Source organism: Carica papaya, chromosome 2, assembly GCF_054855325.1.
Source record: "Carica papaya isolate Zhongbai chromosome 2, ASM5485532v1, whole genome shotgun sequence".
Lineage (NCBI taxonomy): Eukaryota > Viridiplantae > Streptophyta > Magnoliopsida > Brassicales > Caricaceae > Carica > Carica papaya.
In genome coordinates this window covers 29,384,035-29,410,856 of record NC_142310.1, presented here as the reverse complement: position 1 = coordinate 29,410,856, position 26,822 = coordinate 29,384,035, and the positions used below count along the sequence as shown (strand labels likewise).

The window sequence follows — 26,822 nt, the reverse complement described above, 5'->3', positions numbered from 1 at the left end:
TAAATAATTTATTTATTTTAGTTTAATTTTTTTTTAATTTTAAAAAAATTAAATTAAATACGAAATTAAAAATAATTTTAAAAAAAAGAATAAAATTTTGAATATATGTATTTTCGAAAGAAAATTAAAAACAGTAGATTAAACGTAAAAATAAAAAGTTCAGTCACGTGAGATCCAATCAGTAGCTCTAGCAAATTGAATCTTGTCGCTTGGCAACCTTGCTGACATTAGCACCACACTGGAAGCAACTCGAGTGACCTACATGTCTAGCGATCCGACGGTTCAAATCTCATACTGCGCGTGTGAACGACTCAAATGCGTTTTCTCTTTAAATGTGATCGGACGAACGAGATAGATCATGATGCAGGTCAGTAATGAAGTTGAAACCGGTTAGTGTACAATTACTCTAGTTTACTATCATTTTCTTTTATATTGCTTAAAATGTTTATTATTGGATTATGTGCATTAAATTGCTAGTTTGAATTGTGTTCTCGATTATATAGTTTATTTGATTTTTCCTACACTGTTTATTTATTTGGTTATTTAGTTACCGATTATGATAAATTGTGTTACTTACTTAAATATCTTTTAGGTTAATCTGTAAATATGGAATAAGTTGTTGGTATGCGATTGATGTTTGTTTGGATGATGAGAATCTAATATATAAAAATTTACTGGGTTTTTCGGGAAAGGGTGGACAGACCCGGTACATAGAAAACTTTGTTGTGAACATTACCTCAGTTGAACGAGACTGAAAAGTTCCATACCGGAAGGGTTTAAAAGATATAGTTGAATCTTATATTGGACGGGGTATTGAGGTGATGGTATGTTTGGCACCTATTATCGGATAGGGTATGGAGACTGTCGAGTTAATCGTCAATTTAGATACTGGATTTACGAATAATGAGATATCCTTATAGACCCTCAGGGGTCATAGTAAGTAGGTTAAAAGGAAGAATTACTGATCTTAGATATGAAATTAAAATGTCACTTAGTTATTTGTTTTTATATGTTGATTTTGAAAAAATACGTAAGAGTAAGTATGAAATAAAATATTTTAAAATTAAATGTATTTACTTAAATCAATAGTTCCATTAGTTGTTTTGTAATTTTTACTAATTTTTAATTTTTGTATCAGTGATTAGTGTAATATTTTTACTGGGTTAGTGTTGCTCGCCCTTTTATTAACCATTTCAGAACAATAAAATAAAGATTCAGATCTCGATCAGTAATAGGGTTGTGAGTAATTCACCTATCGGATCCCCTTTAAGTGCTAGTGGAGGTTAATCCCTATAATATCTATTTATTTGCTTTTAATTATCGTTTTTTTTTATGAACCAATTTAGAAAAGACACTCTCGTAATCCTATTAGACATTTCAAATTAATGTATAAATAATGTAAACTTTAATTTTATTATTCGCTTTTGTATTTAAATAATAAATTATTTTCTTTTAAGTTTTGGACTTTTACAAAGTCTCTAAACTTTTTTAAATTTGTATAAGGCCTATGAATTATCTAAGAACTCTTATAAAACATCCCAAAAATTTAAACATTAAATTATACGGGATGTTACGCAATAAGATCTGTGTCAATGAATACGATATTTTTGTTCCAATAATACGAGGGCAAATGGATGTGAGAAAGATACATTCATTAACTAAAATTTTAAATATTATTCATTTAAATTTTAAAATATAAAAATTAATTATATATATAATAATTACTTAAAATTTTTAAATATAAAAATAAAATAAAATATTAATTAGTTATCCTTTATATATTGTATAATTAATTTATAAACATTGGATAGAAATCTGGTCTAGTAGTAATTTCAAATGTTCTGCCGAACAAAAAACCTCTGTGAAACGATGCGCGCGTGGGCATAAGACGCCAGAAATCGTATTTATGGGACAAATTTCTTGCTTGTTCAAAGATCGTGCTACTCCATGTTCTGGAGGAAACATCCCACCCCATTAAATGAAATAAAAGCCAGCTTGACGACATTATTATTATTATTATTATTATTATTATTTATTCACGTGCATTATCCAACACTTTCTTTTTCTAATTTGTTACATTCAAAATATTATTGATTGTTCTTTTAGCATAGCGACCCCACACATTTATTTTATTTATTAATTATGAATTTTGTTTTATTTAAATAGTTTTTTATTAAACATAATAATTAAAAAATTGGTATTATTTGGACTATGGTTGTCAACCTAATTTGATTTTAGATTGGGTTAAGCTCTATAAATTACCGACCCATCTGGGCTGATAAAAAATATTGTTTGAAAATAATTTTAAATAAAAAATCAAAAAATAAGGATAAATCAAAGAAAAGGCCGGACCTGAGTGTAGAACCTGGTCCTCCAAACTCAAAAGTTGGTGTTAAAGCCCATGCCGCTTGTCATGGACTATGGGCCCAGATATCCTCCTTATCACATTTTTTTAAAAAAATAATATTTAATTTATGTTTGGAAAAAATTAAGTTATATAATTTTTTACTTTTATTTTCCAAAAATAGAAATAAAAATAGAAGTTATAATTTTTTTTCAAAATTTTCTTGTTTTCTTTTTTCATTTCTTTTATATTTAATTTCTCTTTTTTTTTCTTTGTGTCTAAGTATTATATTATTTCTATTTTCTTATCTATTTATTTGATACATACATATTATCTTTTTTTTTTTTTATTTTTAATATTTTCACCAAAATTTTCTCTTATGCACTCATTTGCATTTTGTTTTTTGGAAACCCATTTTTTATTCTTTTTAATTTTCTTTCTTTATTACATGAATATTTTGTTTCAAATGAATAAAAAAATTATACTCTGAAATTTGGACATAACGAAAATGGTGTTTATACCTTTTTTTTTTAAAGCAGGAAGAAAAGTTTTGAAACAAAAAAATTTGATATATAATAGATTTTTGTTGATCATAAAAAAATTATGAAGAAGAAAAAGGCAAATATTCAAAAAATTTAGAAATTTAAAAAGTAAAATTAAAAAATAAAAGATATAAATTTTGAGAAGTTTTATGAAATAACAATAAACCACAACAATATGTAAGAGCACAGAAATTTCAAACTAACAATTGTAAAATATTATTTGACCGTTCAACATAATGTACGAATAAATTTGGAGTAAGATATCAATCGATAGATGAAATAAATTATGCTTTGATGGTACATATTAAGATTAATATGATAATAAAAAATATAAATTAAATTAAATCAAATATTTTTAAATAAATTAGATTTTCAACAATTAAATATTTTTCGCTCATAATTGTTATTTTATTTTTGAATAAAACATTATAAGTATGAATTGGTACAAAATTTTTGTATGTATTTTTAGAAGATTATTTTATAATTAATATTTTGAGTGTGATATTATTAATAAAATATTTAAATATTTATTAAATTTAAAAAAAATAAAAATAAAAATGAACCAAACAAAAAAAGAAAAAGCATGGGTACTTGGGGAACCCTCAAATTCTACACGGTAACCTGATAAAATAATGACCAACTCACGTGGGGACCAGCGCCTTACTAGAAGAACATGCACGAATGCAGCAATTTTTGGATCGAACACACTCGTGTTTTCATACAAGTAATCTTGGTATGCATGTGAATTTGTGAATTGCCCATTCTAACCACTTTGTCTTATTTGATTTTAAAATTAATCAAATTTTGAATAATCTCAAACGGTCAATAATAAAGTACAATTGATAATATAATAATTTTTATCACCTTAAGAAAACCATGTAATAGTTTATATACATGGGCGAAAAAGTATTGTAAAAAAAAAATAAAAAAAAAACCAAAATCGGCGGGAGTATTTCTAGCGTAACAGGTTGGTGGACAAACTAATTGGAAAAAGACAATATCAGCACGGGCATTTACGTTTGCAACGGTTTGATAATTCTTTTATTCTGATTGATGGACAGTCTTGATTTGTCTGTCATATCAGTGTGTGTAAGACACCGTAACTTGATCATTTTAACTGGCTTCAGTCAAAGAACTGAGAAAAGAAAAAAGAAAAAAGAAAATGATGCCTTTGGTTGGTTCTAAAAATTCACAGAAAAAACATGGTTAGTAAGATAAGCGGGCTTAGAAGCAGATTTAAACCAAAAGAGAAAGTTAAAGGGGAAAAAAAAAAGTAGAATCCAATGCGATACTGTTCCATAACTTGTTGCCTCGTATGCTATGAACTTCCATGATTCAACTGGACCTATTGCTGTCAGCAGTAGAGATGGGAAGATGACTTCATTCGCTGTACTGCCATGGAAGAGACCAATACAAAACGATAACAGGAAATAGAGAGCGAGAGCGACGGAGAGATAGAGAGAGAGAGGGGGGGAAAGGGAAATGTGTTATGTCAATAGTGAAGCGATCTGGCATTGTACAATGTTGTGAAAGTTGCAGGGCAATAATTCCCTGAAATAGCAACAGAGCTTTGAGTAGAAGCAAAGGCAAAGCCAGAGTCGTCTGTCTATGGATTACGAGAGAATCCAAAAGCCCCAGGTACTTGCGCTTCTCTCGCTATCTTTCCTCCCTTTTCCTGGACTTGGAAGCAAAAGAAGAATTTCACTTTCTCTTCTCCCGATGGGTCATATTTGAAAGGAAAGGACAAGCTTTCATTTTCCACTCTCTTTTCTGTTTTTGTTTTGTTCAAGTATATGCGAAATCAGGCCTTTGATCTGTCGATCTCACCTCCCCTATTTCTCAATAGTTTCTCTGATTTTTTCCCTCTGAAACGACCAAGTTGGAAGAGGAAATCGTGCTAGTATAGGTATTTACTATTTAGTAATAAACCCAAGTGTTTCATGCGATCTTTTTTTTGTTTCATTTGGTGGTGATTTTGGAGTGTATAGGGCGGGGGCGGCGGATTTTCGCCTGGAAAGTTGAGGAGTATGCTGCTTGGAGTGGAGAAGAAGAGAAAGGAAGAGGAAGAGTTTGAATCTACTTTTACTTTGAGATCTCAGTTCACTGAGACTGAGGATACAGGTATTTCTATTTATCCTTTCATTGTCTTCCCCTTTTCTTTTGTTTTAGCACTGGTATATGGCTTATGCATATGTAAATATGGATATTTTTTTTCCTCCGTAACCAAACAGGAATACACTAAAAAGGGGCATTCATTGGCATGCTGAAAAGTAGGACCTTATAATTTGATTAACATACAAAGTAGCTTAACCTCACCAAGAAAGGTCATAGCTTGGGTGCAAATACTTCAGATGTATGGAAGGGAAAAAATGTAGGAACTGGGAATTGGGACCAACTCTTAGCGGGATCTCAATCTTAATCTACGGATGTATTTCTTTCTGTGCAGCTATAGAATCTAATTTTTGAATATGGTATTGTTAGTAGTGTTTGGTTTGTCAACTTCCTTGAAATGTAATGGTGTAAAATGTGAAAGAAAGGTATTGTTCATCTATTTGAACTTTGCTCTTCTCCGTTTGATAGATTGTTAATGGCAATTTGTACAGGTGGTAGTAGTTCTGATAATTGTAAAGATGTAGATGTGGTGAGTGTTCTTCCTGAATGCTCCACTTCAGCTACAGCTGACTCGTTGGCTGTCCAGATGGTTGCTGACCGCAGAGTGAAGGATCACTCTTTTCTCAATTCAAGAGTTAGGTTGCAAGAGGACCCTCCTTTAGACTATGAAAGTGGCCATGATAGCATGAGTATGTCCTCATCCATCTTTGAATTCCAAAAGACAGACCGAGCCCCTCAAAGAATGGCCGTTGGGCCATTTTCCAAACCAGCACCCTCCAAATGGGATGATGCTCAGAAATGGATAGCAAGCCCCACTGCGAATCGCCCTAAGTCTGGGCAGGTTCAGGGCACACAAGGAGTTGGATCACGAAAGATGCCTACCTTTGGTATTGGCAGTCGGCAATCCTCCATGAAGGTCGTTGTTGAAGTTCCAGATCAGAAAGTGGTTGCTTCTGATGAGCCAGATACAAAACGAATTGATATTACTCAAACTAAAAGGGAAATTGGACTGCAGAAGTTTGTTAGTTGGGAGGGTGATCCACACCCAACAGTAGATTCTTATGGAAAGCCTGTTCTCATGATTCAGAGCTCTGTTGCAGAGACGGCAAGTAAGAACTCATTGTCTGCTTGGTTTTTATATATTCTTTCATCTTTTTGCAATTATCTTTGTGTTTTTTATTTATGTTTGAAGTTCTTAATTATTGGAAACAAGTTGCTCCAATTTGTGTATCAAAATGCAGCAATTGACATTGTTATAACTGAATTACAATCTTGTGGTCCTGTGCTTTTATATAATATGTAGTGACTACAGATGGTTCTTCAGTAATATGCTTTCTTGAGAAATTTTTGATGATCGTCATTGTTTAACTGAAAATAACTACACTTCTGGTTTATCTTTGTTGGAAATTACATCAAAGAGAGTACTGAGTTGTATTACGTGTTCTTAATATTGATTCTATGATTTATTAATATCAGGTGATATATATTTCAAAGAAAAAATTATTAATATCAGGAGCTTACTTTAGCAGATGAGAGTTGGAATTTTTTAATCTTCCCGAGGTGATCTATCAGGTTTTTGATAGTTGTGAACACCTTTGTAAAGTGGCTTACTTTAGCAGCCGATAAAGTGAGGCTTACTTAAGCATTTGTTTTTCATATTAGATAGACAGGCTTACAATTTGTATTACTGGATGGCATTTGTAATTTATTCTGTGCTAGTCTTGACAGCTTCTTTTGCCAAAGAACTTCCATTGGTTGAGTAGATAATGCTTGGGCTTGCATTCATTTTCTGGAGGAGACATGTATTTTTATGACAAATTTAGTTTAAGCTGATTGTTGCGTGTCTCTCAAAATTCTTTCTGGAAAAGTTAATGTTGATTTAGCTTTCCATGCACAGACGGGAGTAGGATAACCTGGGAACTTACAACCTTTTCTTTTATTGCAGTTAGTCTTAGTCGGCATGATCCATCTATATCAATGCAGCATGCAACAACATTTGTTCCACCTCCTTCAACAGCCAGATCCGTATCAATGAGAGACATGGGAACAGAAATGACCCCTATTGCTAGCCAAGAACCTTCCAGGACTGGGACCCCTGTTAGGGCAACAACACCAATGCGGAGCCCAACTTCTTCCAGGCCATCTACTCCTGGAAGAACTGCGCCAACTTCATCTCTAAATCCACCTACTGACCATTTGGATTCAAACAACGATTTGTCAGAAAAGGAATTGCAAATGAAAACAAGGAGAGAAATAATGGTGCTGGGAACACAGCTGGGTAAAATGAACATTGCTGCCTGGGCTAGCAAAGAGGAAGAGGATAAGGATGCATCTACTTCACTGAAAACTTTAGCTCCAGATCAACCTGCTAAAAGTGTCATCGAAATACGTGCAGCAGCATGGGAAGAGGCTGAGAAAGCGAAGTATATGGCCAGGTACCTTTATATTTTCAGATATAGAGGCCTTATTCAATTTTCCACTCATCTAGGAACTTCATTGGTGATTCCCAACATGTAGCTTATGTGATTTGACATTTAAGCTACTTTTCTAGCAAAGGGGTAATATAGTCCAACTGCATTTTCATGCCATGGTTCTTGTCGAGCACTGTTGTTAATCCATAGTGGGAATATCGCTGCATATGCAATTACATTATTTTACCACTTCTTGATTGCATATTGAAATTGGTTTTGTGGCTGCAATATTCAGGTTCAAGCGTGAAGAGATGAAAATTCAAGCTTGGGAGAATCATCAGAAGGCAAAAACAGAAGCTGAGATGAGGAAGATTGAGGTATCGTGTATTATCTTGCATTTAAAGGTTTTTTTTTTTTTTTTTCCCTGTAGCCATGATATTCTTCCTAATATGTGAGAACATGGTTTTAGAAAAGACAAACCGTGGACTAAAATGTTTTATACTCCTGAAGGCAAGCCAAAAACCTCAAGATGTGAACTTCACGTTATTAAAATTTTCCTTAATTGGGAAGATAGTCCATGACCTTCAACTCAATTTTCAATTTAGTGCTAACCTTTCAATTGTTGCAATCAAGTCCATAATCTTTTTATTTTCTAAATTAGTCACCCAGTTAACTTATCACTTAAAACAAATAGAGGTTTGGACACATCATTACTGTGTGGTAGTAATGACATGGTGCTGTCTTGTGGATTAATATGCTGAATTCAAATCCTATTCAATTTTAAAGATCCAAACTTGATTTGTAAAATACCATCTCTTCCAGCTCCATTCTCTGTCTGTCAACCCAAGCTGTGTAAATATATTTTATTTAGTTCTTGTCTGGACTCTTTGTAAATTTTTAATCTGTGTAAAACCTATGTCATTAATTTTTTATGGCATAGCTGTCATGTCGTGATGACGTGTCCACAAATCTATCTATTTTAATAGATAAGTTAATTCAAAGACTGATCTAGAAAAAATATAAAAGATCAGCAACCTAATTGCAGTAACCAAAAAGGTCAGGAACCTAAGTAGAAAAATGAGTTAGAAAAGTCAGGAAACATTCTTGCAGTTGAGAGCCTTAAAAAGTTATTTCCAAAACACTAATAAAAGTGTAAAAACAAAAAAGAAAAAGGAAAATGTCAAGGAATTTTAGTAGAAAATAAGGGCAAAGGGCTATAGACTTTCTTTCTTCTTTTTTTTTTGTGTGGGGGGTGGGAGGGTGGTTTGTAAAGAGCAAAGGATTGTAGAATTACTGATAGCTTTATCTTTATAAAAAAAATAAATGACTCAAGACACAAATCATGTTTTACCAAGCAGACAAGGGGTGAAAAAGAACTAGTTATTAGATGATTGTTTGAAGAAATCTGGAGGCTCTTTACCATTTACAGAAGCATGTTGATTTAGAAGATTTTAATATCATGTGCAAAAAGACTATTATTAGAGGGAGAAGTGAAGAGAATACATCAAGGGAGGATAAGAAGTCAGCAAAGGAAGCAATAGAAAATAGCTGTCGACCTCTTGGAGGACATTTAAAGAGATATTTCTTGATTTCTGCATGTTATCCTTGATCTAAGGATATACTCCTCTAGAAACCATGCACCTTGGCCCCAGAGAGACACCAAACACCATCTTCTTTATCGGTAAAGAGGATTTAGGGAAACTGATAGACATCTTGCTTTCTTGTCAAAAGAAATCTGTAAAGCTATATTTTGTACCGAGGTGGCACCCTTTGGTGCCTTGTTAATATTACTTCTCTCTTTCCTAAACAAAAGCACATCTTGTTTTTTTTTTTTGAAATAAAGAAAAGCCATCTTGTTACCTGCCAAAAACTCAAAAGAGATATCGCCTATTCAATACTATGATGGTACCTGCCAAATTGTACTCAAATAAGATACTTTTCCCATTTAAGAAGCTGAAAGTACTTCCAAGCAAGATATTCTTGGGCCCTTTAGAATGACCTCTAATCATTGTTTTTTTAAAATTCGAATGATCTCTAATCATGTTCTTCATATACTCAAGGTCACAGATACTGTGCATGTTTTATATCTAGAGATATATGACTTCTTTTATGAAAAGGTTCTTAAGAGATTAAGTTGAGATGTTTGACCAAAAGATTGCCATCACAACGTTAGGAACTTATAGATGGTTAATGATAGAATGAATGGCATAAGCAATCCTTGATCTCTAGAACGAAGTTCGTTGCAAGAAACTGTTTTCTTAATCATGGTTTGTGAGCACCGAATGTGGTTTATCAATGGGTAATAAAGCATTTACTCTTGAGGGCAGTTACTGGCTGTATTCACCAAGCACGCCTTTACTGTCTTTAGGTTATTATGTAAAAGCATGGACATTCAAGGTCCTATGAAGTTCTGATATGCAATATAAATCTACAATAAACTCTAACAGAACTTCTGATATATAAATAACAGTTAACTAATCCAGTACCACTTCTGGCTTTCAGGTGGAGGTTGAAAGGATGAGAGGGAGGGCCCATGACAAACTTATGAACAAATTGGCAGCTGCAAGGCATAAAGCTGAAGAAAAGCGAGCAGCTGCTGAAGCCAAGAGAAACCATCAAGCTGCTAAAACTGAACAACAAGCAGAGTACATTCGCAGAACTGGCCAAATACCTTCCTCATTTTCCTGCTGGGGTTGGTGCTCTTGAAGTTCACGTTCTTCTGATTCAGGTGCCTAACTCTCTTTTCCATGCATGTTTTGTCAATATACATGTGGCATGTTGATATATCTCTTGTCTTCTTCTAATAACTAAGATTATTCTGTAATAACAATTCTAGTGAAATCTTTTCCTTTGGTCTCTTGATACTTCTCATCTCTCTCGCTCTCTCTCTCAATTTTTTTTGGTTTTCTTTCGTGGACATGTTGGTAATTGCATCGACTCTCCCTCTGAATGTGAGAGAATGTTGGAATTCACTAGAAAACTAAGAAGTTGACGGCTTTTTGGCCCATTTTGAGAGAGACGGAGACATTTATTGCTGGTTGTAATTTTCTCCGACTTTGAAAAATCAACATTCATAAAATAAAATTTCCAAGTACAGAATTGACAGATATATAAAGTCTGCTTATGCAAACATTCCCTCCACTCTCAGAAAGTCGTGTTAGCTGGAAGCGCATGGTTAAAGGATAAATCAGATGAGAAGAAATTGACTGGACGGATGTTTCAAGTACACACATAATGAATGGCGCTCTGAAATAATCTTTTTCGAGAAGACTTGGAAAATGATTTCAAGGGTATGTTTGGAATGAACAAATTATTTTATGTGAAATTTGTTGAAATTTTCAAATGTATTTTAAATTATTAAAACTAATTCGAAATAAATTTTAAATAAAATTTGAGACAATGTTTTAAATTGATAGGATTTAAAATGTATTATTTTATTTTATCTAAAGTTTATTTTTTATTCTTTTAAATGAGAGTTTTTATTTATATATTTAAAATTTATTATTTTAATTAATTTACATAAATTCTATACAAATGATTTATTTATTTTTAAAGACACTCTTCTAAATGAGAGCTTTTATTTGCAACAAGTAATTTTTCAAAAAAAAAAAAAGAAAAAAAGAAATGAGAAATGTTGAACTTTAATTTGTCTAATATTGATAATTGATTTTGAATGAAAGTTATAAAATGTGAAATTCACAAAATTTAAGACATAGTAAGTTATGTACTTTTATGAAACTAAAAATATTTATCTTACAAAATATTAAATTGAAATGAGCCCTTGTAAAATGTAATAAAGTTGCATTTGTATTTTTCCTTTATTTTGAATATTTATCCATTAAAGACACAATTTTTTTTTTATTACAATAATTTAAATTCATTTTGTTCACAAAAGCCCTTAAGACAATTATGACATGTTAAAAAAGTCAAACAACTATATATTTTTCACTTAATTTATTGATTTTAAGAGATAATGAGGTAAGATACCAAATTAAAATCTTGGTGAATCTATAGAACATAATATATATAACAATTTAACAAAAGACCTAATTCATTATTTTGCAACGGACCAAGAAGAAATCATAGTCAAAACTATTTGTGCATCACCTTCCACTATGACATAAACCAAGGTCCCTCAATTATGGTATTTCAAAACTATACAACAAAGCTAATACCTTTAACTATATCAAATGGAAGGTGGAATAAGAATTCTACACATACCTGCAACAAAGTTTCATAGTAGTTAGATATAATTTTTTGCATGTAATTTACCGGTTTCGGTTTGGTAGTAATCCACCCTACTTGATCTGCGTAATAAAACTGCATATAAGCGTGCCGCGCGTGATCGCACGCGACAACGAAGCCAGACCTGATACTTGAAACAATTTACCAGTTTTCAAAAAAAAAAAAAAAAAAAAAAACATAATTTACCGACCAATATCAGATTTGTAGTTTTTGCTAATCAGATTCCGTAATTTCCCGGTCTCTGTCTGTGTTGCTGCCTGTCGTCGATTTTTCATATTTACATCTGAAGAAGTCTCGACCTGAAAGCGAGAGAGAGATTGCTTGAACCTTGAAAGCGAAACATCAATGGCGACCTTCATCAAGCTGGAAGATTCCCCAATGTTTCAAAAGCAGGTAAGAGACACCGACCAGATTGAGATATATAATACACTCTTTTCTCGTTTGGATCTCGAGAAAATGGAGCTCCGTTTTATTGTTTTCGTATATTCCGTTGCATAAATGGAACTTGTGTGGCTAATTCCGTCGTCATTTAATATCTGAATATAGTAGATGTTATGAAATTAGTATTGGGAAATTAAATCATTTTTCCTCCTAGAGGGAAAAATATGGTGCCTCAGTTAGGCCTCGGACAAATTTCTCAGGATTTCTGATGCTGTATCTTGTCAGAATATCATGCAACATAATCATGTTCTTTGGATGATGTGGATATATGTCGGCGAGGATAAAGTGAAGCCTTAAATTTATATGATAACAGGTCAGGGACATTCAGAAATGAAATTAGTAACCTGGACCATATCCCACTGATGCTGTTTTAGTCCATGGATAATTAAGTTTATTGGTTCACAATTAAACACAGACTTCCAAGGATAATAGTCTTTAGTCTTGCTGCCAGCCTCCGTTGTGCTTTTGTAGGATTGTTTTTGTTTGTTTGCTTGACCAAATAGCATATTTTTACAATTGCAGTAAAATATGATTCTGGAGAAGACTTCTGGTACTTATTGTTGCATTTTATGTTAATTGATTAGATATATTCTCTAGAAGAGACAGCTGATGAGCTGAAAGATCGCTGCCAAAGATTATACAAGGGATGTAAGAAGTTTATGTATGTGCCTCTTGCTATGCCTTGTGTCTCCTATTGATCATACTCTCGAGCAGATTGAACTTTATCCTGAATCTAAAAGCTAATGCATCCAATTCTTACCATATTATTGTGTGGAGAAGCTTATCATAAAGACAAGTTTCATTCTGTCTTCTTATTTATCATTTTAATATTCTTCTTTTTGCATGCAAACCTATGAAATGTGAAATGTGTCTTGAAATCCTATATTCTTAGAACTGGGATTTTTCTTTATTCTTTTCTAACTTTTCTTTATTCTTTTCCTAGGTGTTAATTATGTGCCCTCATGGACTTGATTGTATGAAATGTTGGTGCCACCAGTCACTAGTAGGCAGTGTCTCATGTCCAAATTTGTTGAGTTCTTTTTATTTCTTTTTTCTTTGCAAAACCTATTTACAGGAATCTTTCTCAAAATTATCGAGCAATCCTAATGGTTCCTTATTAGGAAGGACCTTGATGTTTGATTTGCCAAATATATTTTCACATGATATTTGCTTTGCCAAATACATTATTATTTATTCTTTCTTATGAGTAATGCAGCCAAATACTTTTTTTCTCTGAAAGAAATGTTATTAGAAAGAGAGAGAAATGTAATTGTGGAGGCTAAGGGTAAGTGATCCTCCTATAAAAGGGTGAAGCGAAAAAAAAAGAAGTATTCTTGATACAAGAAAGCAACTTAATCTCTTAGTAGGGTGAAGAAAGAAACCCCCAAATATTTGGGTTTCCTGTTGCTAATCATTTACTCTTTTAAACTAAAACATCTAGGTGATAATTGATTCACTTCGACATTAATTAACATTGTTTGCGTGTGTTTCATAGAAAGAAGTTATTTGCATCTGCTATTAGCATTATAAGTTGCATTCCTCTTTTTGTCGAATGGTTTTAATGTTAAAAAAGAATAAGTTGAAATTTTGGGGAAGATACAAGTTTCTTTTTATTGGTGTCTTCTACAGGGCAGCTCTTGGAGAAGCATGTAATGGAGACATCGCCTTTGCAGATTCTTTAGAATCATTTGGTGGTGGACAAGATGATCCCGTTAGTGTATCTATTGGAGGTTAATGACATATATCTTTTTTAAATTCTATTTATCTTGATCACTGACAATAGATATGACATTTCTTATTCTGAATGATTCTGAAGCTTTTTATCTTCTTAATTTTAGTATTATATGTTATAACCGCTAGTGTTTGTAAACTTTTTCCTGCTTCTTGGCATCAAGATCTCCTGTAGTCAAATTCAACCTAATTGTTTGAGGCTACTGTTACGGATCCTGTCTTAGTTTCGTCAAGTCATGAGGTTTGGGATGTGGGGCTTGTGCAACACCTTAATGATTGAGAGGAAGATAAATATGTTAGATCTCACATCTTCTTTTGCATTACAATGTTTTTCCATGGGGCTAATTAGCCTGCTTGGAGGTTACATTCTAGTGGCTCTTTTCCAATGATGTTATATTACATGGACCTTATTGTATGCCCTATTATTGTTGAGGATGCTACTTGTTGGAGGCCTATTTGGAAGCTAAATGTGTCTTTTAGAATTTATTTCTTCATTTGGGAGGTGATGGGAGGGAAAAAACTAATATCAATAATTTGATGAAAAGGGGCAAGATTATGATTAATATGTGCTATTCTGTAAGGGGAAAGCATGATCTATTAATCCTTATTTTTGTGGTGCTCCTTTGTGCCTTCGGTTTGATTTCCTGGGCTTCAGTTGGGTGATTGCTGTCTATTTTGCAGATGATATGTGAACCTGGCATGATATCTGGGGATAATAGAGGGAGAAAACTTATTTCTATTACTCTGTTAGCTATCTTGTGGGTTATTCGGAAGAAGAGGAATCGAAGAGTTTTTGTTAATGTAACTTCTTCTTGTGACAGAGCTAGAGATTTGTAGCTATGGACTCTGCTCTTTTTTATTTTTTTATTTTTTATAGAGTAGCCCTCTCATTTATATTGAGGACGTAGGGATTTTATGAACATATTAATTGACTTGCAAAGTTCCCTTCTTTTGTACTTGGGCGGCATTCTGTTGGTGCCTTGTTAAGGTACTCTTGTTTCTCTACGGAAAAAGAGTTTAACCAAGTTAACAAGGACATTAGATTTGGTCTTCAGATTTCTTGGATATTACTCTTGTAAGTGCTATATTAATTTTATGATTCGTAGTTCTACCTATCAGAATGTTCATTTTCACTAGCCTTTATTCATAGCCTTAAACACTTTTTTTTTTTTTTTAATTTAATAATATTTCTTTATCTATTTTTCCTGAAAAAACAAAAACAGAAAAGGTGACAATGGATTTTCATGCCTAACTTTTCTTTAACCTTTGAACTTGATTTTGGTTCTCCATTGATAATGAAAAAAGAATGTAGCAAATGACAAGCAATTTAATTCAGGATTTCCTTCTAGTTCTAAAATCCTTTCTACCCAGAAATCTTATCAAGAATTCCAAGTTAATTGTCATAAGCCTTTTACAAAGTCCAAATGAACGCATTCCTCTCACTTATTCCTTTTTATTTCTTCAATAAATAGTTTTGATTTTTGTTCTTTTGTTTAGTCTTAATTTCTGTTCTGACTAGCATTTTTTTGTCAATATGTTCTTATCAGTTTTTTATTATTGTTGTATATGCATTACGTACATGGCTTTTTGTACTTATAATGGAAAAACTTGTTTTTCAATTTTTTTTTTTGTCTTAATTGGCTTCCTTCTTCCAGGTCCAGTCATATCCAAGTTTATTAATGCATTTCGGGAGATTTCCAGTTACAAGGAGCTTCTTCGTTCGCAAGTGAGTCCTCAAATTTTCTACCTAATTGGGACTTCATGCCAATAAAGTAGATAACATGAAATGAATCTATTAAGTCCATATCGTGGATGAAACCTCATAATTTTCACACTTTTAGTAGTGCATATGAAACTTCTTTCGAATTCTATATCTTTAGCTGGAACCTCCTAGCACTCTATGGGTTTTTCTTTTAAAGTTTTTTAATTGTCTTTTGATTTTTTCCCCCTTATTTTATCCTGAAAATCTTTATTTTCTTTCTGACTTTTGAGCTTTTCCCCACTTAAATTTGGAATGATTCACATAAATGTTTGTTTCGTTTCTGGAAAGAGGGAGGGAGGGAACACCGGTCACAATTGTTCCTGAAATTGATGGCGATCATGTGTTTTTGTTAATAATGATGCAGGCTGATATAGCATTTTTTCTTTTTATGCGCACTGCAACTAAGTTGCTTTCTTTCTCCTCCTACATGTTCTGAACTCTGTTTCATGACAGACTTGTGAGTTAACTTTTGCAGGTAGAGCATGTTCTCCTTGATAGGCTGATGCAATTTATGACTGGTGATTTGCAAGAAGCAAAGGTAATATGGTAATTCATGTTCTTGGTGAATGATATCTCTTGGCTTCATTAAAAATTTTTGGTGATTTCTCTTCTAAAGAAAGGTTGGACAGAATACAATCTTTCTGATGTGGTGTTTGGGAAATAATAATGGTGGAATTTTTTCAAGGGACTAATCAATATATTGGTGACTTGACAATAGAACTTCTAAGGCATTAAGCTGATGTAGCTCACTTATAGAGGAAAGAGAAATTTACAGATCACTGAAAATATTTATCCTACAAGCCCTCAGGATATTGCCTTTAAATGAAAAATGTAGGATATTGCCTTTATAGATCACTGAATTCCTAATTTTTAGCAAAAGAGAAAATTCTTACACCTTTTTTGTAAGCAAAAAACAATAAGCATCAAATAGGATTTAATTTGGGTACATCGGCACTTAATAACATATGCTTTTTCTTGCTCTTATCTCCTTTAATTTCCTTCATATCTTTTTGACATAATTTCAACTTTGTGAGTTGTATTTTGGTTTTTTCCCCTTCTCTTTTATAGGAGTCTCGTCGACGCTATGACAAAGCTATATCTTCTTATGATCAGGTATTATGGACTATGATGGACAAGTTCTTTGCAATAGTTTAGTTTTTGGAATATGAAGTTTGATAATGATACAATAAATACATATATATATTTATAGGGAACTAAAACACAAATACATATTTTATATTTGTATGCATGTATCTGTGGGCATGTAGGTATGTACTTCTTTAAGAAGTTGATAGAACCATGGAAAAGAAGATAATGATGAGTTTCTATTTTTAGTAAATATGTATTTCTTAGATATTCTGCTTTGAATATGGGTACTTTTTTTCCCTCAGCTTTTGATTAATTTGTTTTTGGTTACGTGTCAAATTCTGTAAGCTCTTTCTTGACATAAACTTGCAAGATGAAACAAAATATCATCTGATCATCTGACACTAGAAACCTGTCTATTCTGGAGCATGAGGGATTACTGCACTGATTGGTCCATGTCCACTTTCCTCTCATTAGAGGTAAATCCACCAAATCCAAGCTTACCAAGGTAGTCTTGAACTCCACAGCCAATTTACTGGAAAAGCTCCCACCAGATCTCTCCCCTCTCTTTGGTGCCATATTAAAATCATCCTCCACAATCCACCTCCATCCCCACTTTCTCTTGCATTCTCCCATCTCCCTTCATAATATCTCTTTTCCACTGTTATTGCCTCTGCAATAAACACCACTAAATACCCACTCCTCCCCTCCCTTTTTATTTTCCACTAAGCAGGATAATATGGTTTTACCCACTAGAAACTCTCTTCAACTGAAATTCTCCTTCCTCCACATAATGACGAGGGATCCTGTTGCAGGTAGCTTGATCCACCCAGCCTCTTTCACTCTCCACAGACTTTGAATGACTCTCTCATTTACTTCTTCCATCTTTGTTTCTTGTAAGCGCACAATATATGACTTCCATCTAGACAAGCAACCCTTAATTATTTGCCTTTTCTTCCTGTCATTGATTCCCTTGACATTCCATGAAATTATTTTTTTCAAACATCTAATAACAATTTGCAAATTTCTCCTCTACCCCCGCTGCTCTTATCTTTCTTTTCTCTGTTGTCATAGTTAATTGAAGTCTTCAATCTCTTCAACTCTTTATTGCCTCCCTTCGTTTGCTTTTTTTTTTTTTTTCCTTCTGGTTGCTGTTTTTCTCTCTATCTTCTTTCCATTCCTTCTCCTCTCTATCACACCAGACAAGTCAAGCATCTGATCTTTCAGCCCCTCAAAAGTCACACCCTACATTTTACTAATCTTCACAATGTTCCTCATAACCCACAGAGTAGCCATTTTCTTTCTCCTCTCTTGCTGCAGCCTGTTTCTGATTATCACCTCTCAGGCTATATTCCCACTGCAGGCAGACAATCGGTTCCACTTCTATTCCATTTTCAAACAACACTAATGCTAGTTCTGCTTTTCACCCTCTTTTTCATCAATCATCCTGCCTCTGCCTCTTTCTCCTTCCAGTATTTCCATCACACATCCATCTCGACATTCTTCATTTCTACCCTCTGATTGAGCGCCCATGACATCGTCAGTTTCATCTTCACCTTCCTCTTCCGACACCCTCGCCGCCTTCCCTTCTTTCCCTTCCTTCTCCGCTTTTCCTCTTTTGGCCACTCCTTATCTTTTGCCCAGCTCTAATGTCTGCAAGGTTTTTGCCTGGATTGTGTCCTGATAACATAACTGGTTTTTCTCCATGGGCCTCCAAACCCATTTAAACCCTGGGCTTTTCCTTTTTTTAGGCCTCTTGCTCGGTCCAGGAACATCAATCCACTTGCCTTTTCCCGCCCAAGTGAATTTTCGGCTCAAGCTTGGTCCAGTTACACTTTGACCTCCACTCTGTCTTTTATCCAGTCCATCCATTGTCTTTTTATCAAAACAACTCTCTAAATGTTCGTTTTGAACAGTTAAAGCCGGACTCCCTTCTCAATTTGACTTTCAAAATCCACCCAATCCAACTCAGTTCCAGATCTCATCTTTTCTACCCAACGCCCCTCAGCAATTTTACCTATCACCGTTGTAGCGTACGACTTCTCTGCCTCAATCTGGATCTCACCTTGACAATGAGGGCATCAAAAACAATTTCTCCATTGCATCCCCTCCTCCCCTTTTGCCTCTCGGTCTGTCGTCGTCGCCTCCTTGGGTTTTGGTTTATCTGGGTTAACTACTGGTCTCTCCGCCAATGCGAACACCACGTGCATTAGATCCCACCATCCACCAACTTTGATTCCTTCCGGGATGAGGATACATTTGATCGACTTCCCTTTCTTCTTTGTCAATACCAAGAACTGGCCATTTCTGTTTCTCCCTAGGGCAAATCGCAGTTGATGATTCTTCCCAGCTCTATTTTTACCCCAAGTTCTCCCCTCTTTTCTCTAATAAAAGTCCTCCAAGGAGTCCATCAACTAGGTCTCGTCCCCTTCCTCCAGCAAGATTGAGATTCTGAAGCCTCTCCCATTTCAAAAATCCATATATTGTTACCTTTTTTTCTCTTCCCATAACACGTCGAAAGACTTTCTATCATCAAAAAGAACTTCCTCTTCTTGCAGCTATCATCGAGATACTTTTCTCTTGTAGGCCTGGGTGGCCAACCACCATCTCCTCTGACCTACTATTGTCCATACAACTAGCTGGCTAGCTTACAACCCCGCTAGCAAAGGAATGAGGTTGTTACACATCCTTCTTCTTGACAATCTTGTGTGTCAGCACAGAGATAATCACATAAACAAACTTATCAAAATATTTGTTCTCTTGAGTGCCCTAGGCCTTTCTTACCAAATGCTGAATGGTTCCTACAGTGACAATTTTCATGTCAAGTTGCTATGGAAGTATTATTGATACTAATGATGAATGCTCCAATATTAAAATATTTTGACTTTAATGGAAAACTAAATTCTAAATATATTTTCTTGTGAGAAAAAGTTTAAGGATCATTATAATGCACATAGAAGAATTTCTGCTGTTTGCTGTCTGACTGAAAAAAGTGAACTATTAGTAGCTTTTTCGATAAATACTTAGTATAAAGTGTATTAAGATGTATAAATTCTCACAAGCATTTTATTCTCAGAACCTATTTTTTCTATTCTTGGTTTCCAAATAATTACACTTTTGAAATTGAGTGTATGATCCATATAAATTCCATGTTGTCAGGCACGTGAAAAATTTGTGTCATTGAAAAAGAGCACACGAGGAGAAATTGTTGCAGAACTGGAAGAGGTATGCTTCATGTATCTATATTCTAGTATATCAAAACAAGAAAGAATTTTTTCTGTCATGATTGAGTTCATCATAATCATGATTATTACTTCTTTTTGGGTTCAAATCATATTAATGGTCAACGATGCACTTACCTGAAGTTCGAAAAAAAACACAAGTTTCTAGCACTAGTCATTTTTCTAGTTTCCTTGCATCTGGATATCTTAAATTGTTGGCTGAGGAACCATCTCTAATGAATGTAAAATTGTATTGTTGTCCTTTTGTTCATGTGAATAACATTTTTTTTTTAGAATTCTGTATAATTACGAAATATTATAGTGGAAATTTTTGTAATAGTTTGATTGACGAAGAAATACTACTTGATAGAAAAAGTTATTGTAAGCCAGATAAACGAAGATAGAGTGTCATCCAACAAAAACATAAAAGAATCTTTTTGGATGGGAAAAGCAATAGATTAGATAAAGAAACATAAAATATAATCTATAGGAGGATAAGCCATCAAAAATAAAAAATAATAAACAAGAAAAACATCAAAACAAAATAGCAGATAAAAATGGCTGCAAAGTGGATATAGACACTCTCGAAAAAACTGATAGCCTTAGCTCAAAAAGTAGCAAAAAAATGCACCATTCTATCCCAAAGGACATCCTATGGTTGTGATTGTTCTTTCAAGATTCTAATGTTTCCTTCCAGTTGGACATAGAAAAGCTTTGGACAGATCGATTCTTGATTTGTTCTAATTGGTTCGGAGAAAGTGTATCCTATCTATTCCTGTATGCCTCTTTTGCACTATCCATTTTAAGGCTGCAAATATTTAGAGGGGGTGGATTGTCCCAAATCAGTCTAGTTCAGTCTGAGACTGAACCTTTTTTTTCTAAATAAAATGCAGTTAGAGACTTTTAGTTTTCTTACCACTTCTTTAGTTGAGAATTAAAGATGGGTCTTCTTCTCTCTTTTGGGAGGATCCTTAGATTGACTTGTTTCTATTGCTTCTCATTTCCTGAGACTTTATGGGTTATCTAGTAATCATTTTTCTCCCATCTTTTTTGTTCTGATTCGAGATAATGGTTCCCCTTCTTGGAATTTTTCTTTCTTTGGAAATCTTAATGATCGGAACACAATAGCATAACCATTCTTACCAATATTTTAGATTCTATGGTGTTTTCTTATCACCTAGATTGTAGAATATGGTCTTTGGATTTCTCAAGCTTACATTCTTGTAGATTGTAAGTGAATTTCTTGATTCAACAATCTTTTTAATCATAATGTTCTTCTTCATAACCCTTATGGAAGGTTCCGCATTGCTTTAAGGTGAATGGTTTTGTTTGACTGCGGTTCATGGTAAATACTAATGATTTGCTTTAAGTTTGTAGACTGAATTGTGCTTTGTCACCTGAGGTCTATGATGTGTTATAGAAATGTTGAGACTCATTATCATCTCTTCCTACATTATCAGAGGCTGAAGAATTTGTTGTATGTTTTGGATACCTTAGGTGTTTCTTAGGTTTCACATTAGAATATGGAGGATTTTCTCTTTTTGGTGCTCTTAGGCTTGAGGACAAAGAGGAAGTGGAAAAGTTTTTGCTCTTGGTTGGGCTCTGTTGATATGTTGATGATCTAGCTGGATGCTAATGTGAGAATCTTTCTGGAATTATGAATCACCTTTTTTGATTATCTGAAATAAGTGCTTTTTGGCTTCCATTTGGGCCAAGACATTTTAACAATGTTTCTTCGTCAGGTCCTCTAGATACTGACAAACTACTTTTTTTTAATTAGCTATTTTCTCTCATTCTTTATTTTTATTGAAGAAAATATTCTTATTTTTGTGTCAATTTTGGATTCAAAGTGAGTATATATATACAAGTTGGATTCCTAATTTGTAGTCGTATATTATGCAGTCAGTATCTCTAAGTATTAAAGAAGGAAACAACAACTAAGTAGGAAAGATTCTTTCATCTTTAAAAATATAAACTTATCCTAACTGAATCTCACTAATTTTGATATTTAATTACAAATCATAATTCCATATTTCCACTCTCCTCCTCAAGTTGGGTGGTAGATATATAGCATTCCCAACTTGCTCTTCATGTTTTCGCAACTTACATTTAGAAGTGCCTTTATTAGAATGTCTGCTGTTTGACGACTAGGTGGAGTATACATGAGTCTGACTGTTCCCCTTTCAATTTTCTGTTTGATGAAGTGATGGTCTATCTCCACGTGCTTAGTTATATCGTGTTGAACATAATTTTTCGCAATACCCATGGCAACCTTGTTACCACATAAAATCATTATAGTGAAGTTTAATGTAATTCCAAGATTCTTGAATATTCTTTGAAGTCACATTCCTTCACATTACCATGAGCCATTGCTCTGAATTCTACCTTTGCACTGCTTCTCGCCACTGCGAACTGCTTTTTATTTCTCCAAGTCACCAAGTTCCCCCACACGTAGGAACCCAGTAGTTTATCTTCAATCCGTCAAGAATCCTGCCTAATGCGCATCAATGAACACCTCAACTTCTCTACTTGAGGTTTTCTTGAAGTAAACTCCTCTACTTGGGCTCTTCTTGAGGTATTGTAAAATTCTGTATGCAACTTTCATGTGTCTCTTAGTCGGGTTGTTCATATAGCGGCTTACCATGCTAACAGAGAAACTAATATCAGATCTTGTGTAAGTTAAATAGATCAACTTTTATACTAATTTCTGGTACTTGTCTTGCTAGTTGGAGGATTTTTAGTATCTTCATCAATCTTACCAATATGATCGAGGCGTGTTTACTGGCTTACATCCCAACATTCTAGTTTTCTGAAGCAGATCAAAGACATTTTCTTTGTGTGACCACAATTCCCTCTTTAGTTCGACCAACTTCGATGTCAAGAAAGTATCTGAGTTGTCTAAGATCTTTGATGTCAAATTCTCTTGCTAGCAGTTTTTTGAGACTCCCTATCACTTGTTCATCGTTTTCGGTAATTATAATATCATCAACATAGGTAATGAATAAAGTCTATATACCTTAGAATGCTTCACAAACAATGTGTGATCTGCTTGAATTGGATGAATTCATGTTTTTTTACAATTCTGGTTAGTCGATCAAACCAGACCCTAGGTGACTATTTTTGACCATATATGGACTTTCTCATCTTGTAGACTTTTCTTGAGTTTTTTGGAGTTCCCGTACTAGGTGGAATCTTCATGTAGACTTCATTTTCTAGTTTTCCGTTTAGAAATGCATTTTTTATATCAAGTTGGTGCATATTCTAGTCCAAATTTATTGCAACTGACGGTAATGCTTTGATGGAGTTGAGTTTTGCTACTAGCGCGAAGGTTTCTTCATCATCAATGCCATAGTGTTGAGTGAACTCTTTAATTACTAGTCGTGTCTTGTACCTGTTTATGCTTTCATTTGTATTATGCTTTCATTTGGATTATGCTTCACAGTGAATATCTATTTGCATCCAACAGGTCTCCTATTCTTTAGTAATTTCGAGATTTCCTATGTCCCATTTTTCTCCAAGAATTGTATTTCTTCCCAAACAACAGATTTTCATTCAGGCTGTTGAAATGCTTCTTGGATGTTAGATGAGATATGATCATCTTCGAGAGAAGAAATGAATGCCTGGAAATTCTGTGAAAGCTTTTCGTAATACACATGATTACAGATTGGATGCTTAATGCAATATCTTACCCATTTCCTTAAAGCAATAGGTTGATTAAGATCATTCAGGTTATATTGAAGTTTAGATCATGAATCATGAATCATGTTACCTGGTTGTAAGTTCAGATTGCTTGAATTTTGGTCCAATTCTTGGTTATGTAAAGATGGAATGCTGTTCTCTTGCTCCTTTTGAGGAGGTTTCTCGGGCTTTTCTTTAAGCTTTTTTCTGGAATATACCATTACCTTTTTACTGTCTTGTGTGGTTAATTTAGGAGTGGTAGAAGGACATCTAAGGAATTGTTTTCAAGGATAGGAATAGTAATTGTTTGTGGAGGTAGTGATGAACTCGAAGGAGAAGTAGTGTTGGTTTCGATTTCCCAAAAATAAAATTTATCCGTGGACTAGTTCTCCATTTGGATTGCATTTTGAGGATAGAAGAGTTGATTTTCGAAAAAAGTGACATTCATGGAGGTGTATAATTTCTTGGTTGCAGGAGAGTAACACTTGTATCCTTTTTTGGTGTAGATAATATCCTAGAAAAATGTATTTAGTAGCTTTTGGATTGAGTTTGTTACGTTGGGACTTATGGATGTGAACAAAAATAGTATACTCGAATACCTTGACTGGGATAGATGAGATTATTCGAATTGATGGATATGTAGCGAGAAGGATTTGAAATGGGGTTTTAAATTTGAGAATTCTAGAAGGCATTCGGTTGATCAAATAGGTTACTGTGAGTATTGCTTCACCTCAGAATTGTTTTGGCACGTTTGAAACTATCATGAGTGACCGTGCAACTTCCATCAAGTGTTTATTTTTTTCTTTTTGCAGCTCCATTTTGCCACGGAGTATCAATGCACGAACTTTGATGAATAATATCATTCTCCAAAAGATATGACTCGAGGATGTTGTGGTAGTATTTTCGAGCATTGTCTGTTTGAAGGACTTGAATTTTTGCCTGAAATTCGTCTGAGCCATGTTATTAAAGTTTTCAAATATTTTCTTTACTTTTGATTTCTTTTTCATGAGGAATCAACAAAGGTGATTAACAGAGGTCATCAACAAATGTGACAAACTATCTACAAATCCATTTACTATTTTTTAGATAATTTGGAAAGAAAGAAATGATAGAGTTTTTGAGGGAATAGAGACTAACTTTGGCACCATTAAAAATAGATGGATACATATTTTTGGAGCTATTTTGTTGAGTTATGATATTAAAAATATTGATGATATGGGTGTGGTCATTGACTAATTGATAGATTTGTAACTATTTTGTTTATGGGCGGTACCCTCTTGATATCTTGTGCATATAATAATTTACTTTTATTTGAAAAAAATGTTGTTGATTCTAGAGGCTCCCCAAATATCATTGTGTATTAAGAAAAGGGGATGAGATGATTTGTATGGTTGAATGGAATAAGAATTGCGATTGAGTTTGGACAAATGACATATTTCGCATTGAAATCTTCTGGAAGACTATTTGTTTTGGTACTACGGTTGGAAACTATACAAGCAGTCTTCATTGGTGGCTTTTGAATTTCCTCAGCTCTTAGGAGATAAAGTCCAACACGCACCTCATCATTACCAATCCTCTTCCAAGAGTACAAGTCCTGAAATTCACGCATGTGTGGAGGAAATTTAATACCATAATTAAGATCCCGTGTTAGTGTACTTATAGATAATAAGTTGCAATCCAATTTCAGTACATAGAGTACAGAGTGAGGGGTAATGTCCTTAGAAATAATAATTGCACCCGCGCCAACTACCCTTGAAAGGGTTCCGTCAGCAATTCGAATAGAGGAATTGTTATGGCAAGGTATATATTCATAAAAAATCATAAGATTTCCAATTATGTGATCTGATGCTCTTGAGTCCACTATACATATAGTGTGATTTTCCTGTCTAACATTGAGGGCATGACAAAAAATACCTTTCTGGGCTATATGTGCAGTACTAGTAGTTGCTCCAGTGGATTAAAGAGTTTGTTGGAACATTTTCTGTGGTGCCTTCAATTGCTTTTCGCTAAAAAGACTGGAATTTGGGGTTGTGTTAGATTTTTCTTCTTCGGCTATAGCGGTATAGCCTCAATCTCCTCTGTTTTGGTGTGGCCAAGAAGGTTTCCAATCGGTAGGCTTACCGTGTAGATGCTAGCAAGTCGCTTTTATGTGTCCAATTTTTCTGCTATGATCGCACCATGGATGATTTTTTTTTATTTGGTTGTTGTTGTTGGATTGAGTTTCTTGTGCAGAGATAGGACTGAGTTCTCAAGATTTTTAGAGGAATTTTGGCTTCTTAACATCCCTTTTTGTCTGCTTTCTTCTTAGCGAATTTAAGGCCAAGTAAGAATTTGTAAATACGTTCCTTTTCAACACCCTTCTTGTATAGGAGTCTATCTTCGGAACACTTCCACACCAATTCTTCATAAATATCGGGTTGTTGCTAATACCGTGTAAGGACGTTGAAGTATTCAGTAACAGTTGAATCTACTTGTCAAAGATCATGGAGAATACTTTTGATTTAAAAAATCGTAGAGATATTATCGATGTTGGAGTAGGTCTCTCTAGCTGCATCCCATATCTTCTTTGCTGTGCCATAGTACATGAAGTTTTCTCCTATGTCATTGGTCATAGAATTAATTAATCAAGACATCACCATGCTATTTTCTAGTTTCTAGGTCTGGTGTCTTGGATCATCTTCCTTCGGCTGAACAACGACTACCGTAAGGTACTCTTCCTTATCTTTCCCGCATATGAAAAGTCAGACAGACTGTGCCCATTGAACAAAGTTCTGTCAATTGAGTTTGTGACCTGTTATGGGAAGAATAATTCATTCTGTGGCGCTGGTGTTGCCAGAGTGAACTACTTTAGGTCTGGACATTACTTCCTAGATTGATCCTTTCGTTCTGCCTTGTCATGGAAGAAGTTGTTTTTTTCCCTCATGGTTCAAATCTAGTGCTCTGATACCATGAAGAAAATATTTTTATTCTTGTGTCAATTCTAGAGACAAAGTGAGTGTATATTTACAAATTGAACTTCTAATTTGTAGCCGTATATTATGCAATCAGTATCTCTAGATACTAAAGAAGGAAACAAACAACTAATTAGGAGAGATTCTCTCATCTTTAAAAATAGAAACCTATCCTAACTAAATCCCACTAATCTTGACATTTAATTACAAATCATAATCCCATATTTCCACATTTATTTTTTATTTCAGAGGATATCTAATCTTTCTTATCTGTCTGTTTCTTCCTATATTAATATGT

General features: G+C 34.0%; 2 protein-coding genes across 6 annotated transcripts in view; both read left to right on the top strand.

Annotated features, from left to right (window-relative positions):
- The first annotated feature begins 4,107 nt into the window (after nt 1-4,107).
- On the top strand, nt 4,108-10,818 carry LOC110823638 (Remorin family protein). 4 transcript variants are annotated; one of them, XM_088213949.1, is made up of 7 exons: nt 4,108-4,524; nt 4,875-5,007; nt 5,490-6,107; nt 6,944-7,433; nt 7,705-7,786; nt 9,912-10,137; nt 10,558-10,818. In XM_088213949.1, exons 1-6 carry the CDS (start codon nt 4,495-4,497, stop codon nt 10,113-10,115), a joined length of 1,557 nt encoding a protein of 518 aa, XP_088070075.1. In that variant the 5' UTR covers nt 4,108-4,494; the 3' UTR covers nt 10,116-10,137; nt 10,558-10,818. The 4 variants fall into 4 exon arrangements, with proteins under 4 accessions (XP_088070075.1, XP_088070077.1, XP_088070074.1 ...); XM_088213951.1 differs by lacking the exon at nt 10,558-10,818 and adding an exon at nt 4,733-4,792 and having other exon boundaries at nt 4,109-4,524; nt 9,912-10,273; XM_088213948.1 differs by lacking the exon at nt 10,558-10,818 and having other exon boundaries at nt 4,109-4,524; nt 9,912-10,273.
- Nucleotides 10,819-11,621: 803 nt separating this feature from the next.
- The window catches only part of LOC110823637 (ADP-ribosylation factor GTPase-activating protein AGD4-like), a 54,327-nt gene continuing 39,126 nt past the window's right edge, over nt 11,622-26,822 (top strand). Inside the window, exons 1-7 of one of the 2 annotated variants that reach the window (XM_088213947.1) lie at nt 11,622-12,047; nt 12,680-12,756; nt 13,725-13,825; nt 15,482-15,552; nt 16,064-16,126; nt 16,657-16,701; nt 19,834-19,899. In XM_088213947.1, coding sequence (XP_088070073.1) covers nt 12,000-12,047; nt 12,680-12,756; nt 13,725-13,825; nt 15,482-15,552; nt 16,064-16,126; nt 16,657-16,701; nt 19,834-19,899 — 471 coding nt within the window. In that variant the 5' untranslated portion in view covers nt 11,622-11,999. The remainder of the gene's footprint in view (nt 12,048-12,679; nt 12,757-13,724; nt 13,826-15,481; nt 15,553-16,063; nt 16,127-16,656; nt 16,702-19,833; nt 19,900-26,822) is intronic. The other variant, XM_088213946.1, reaches the window with a different exon arrangement.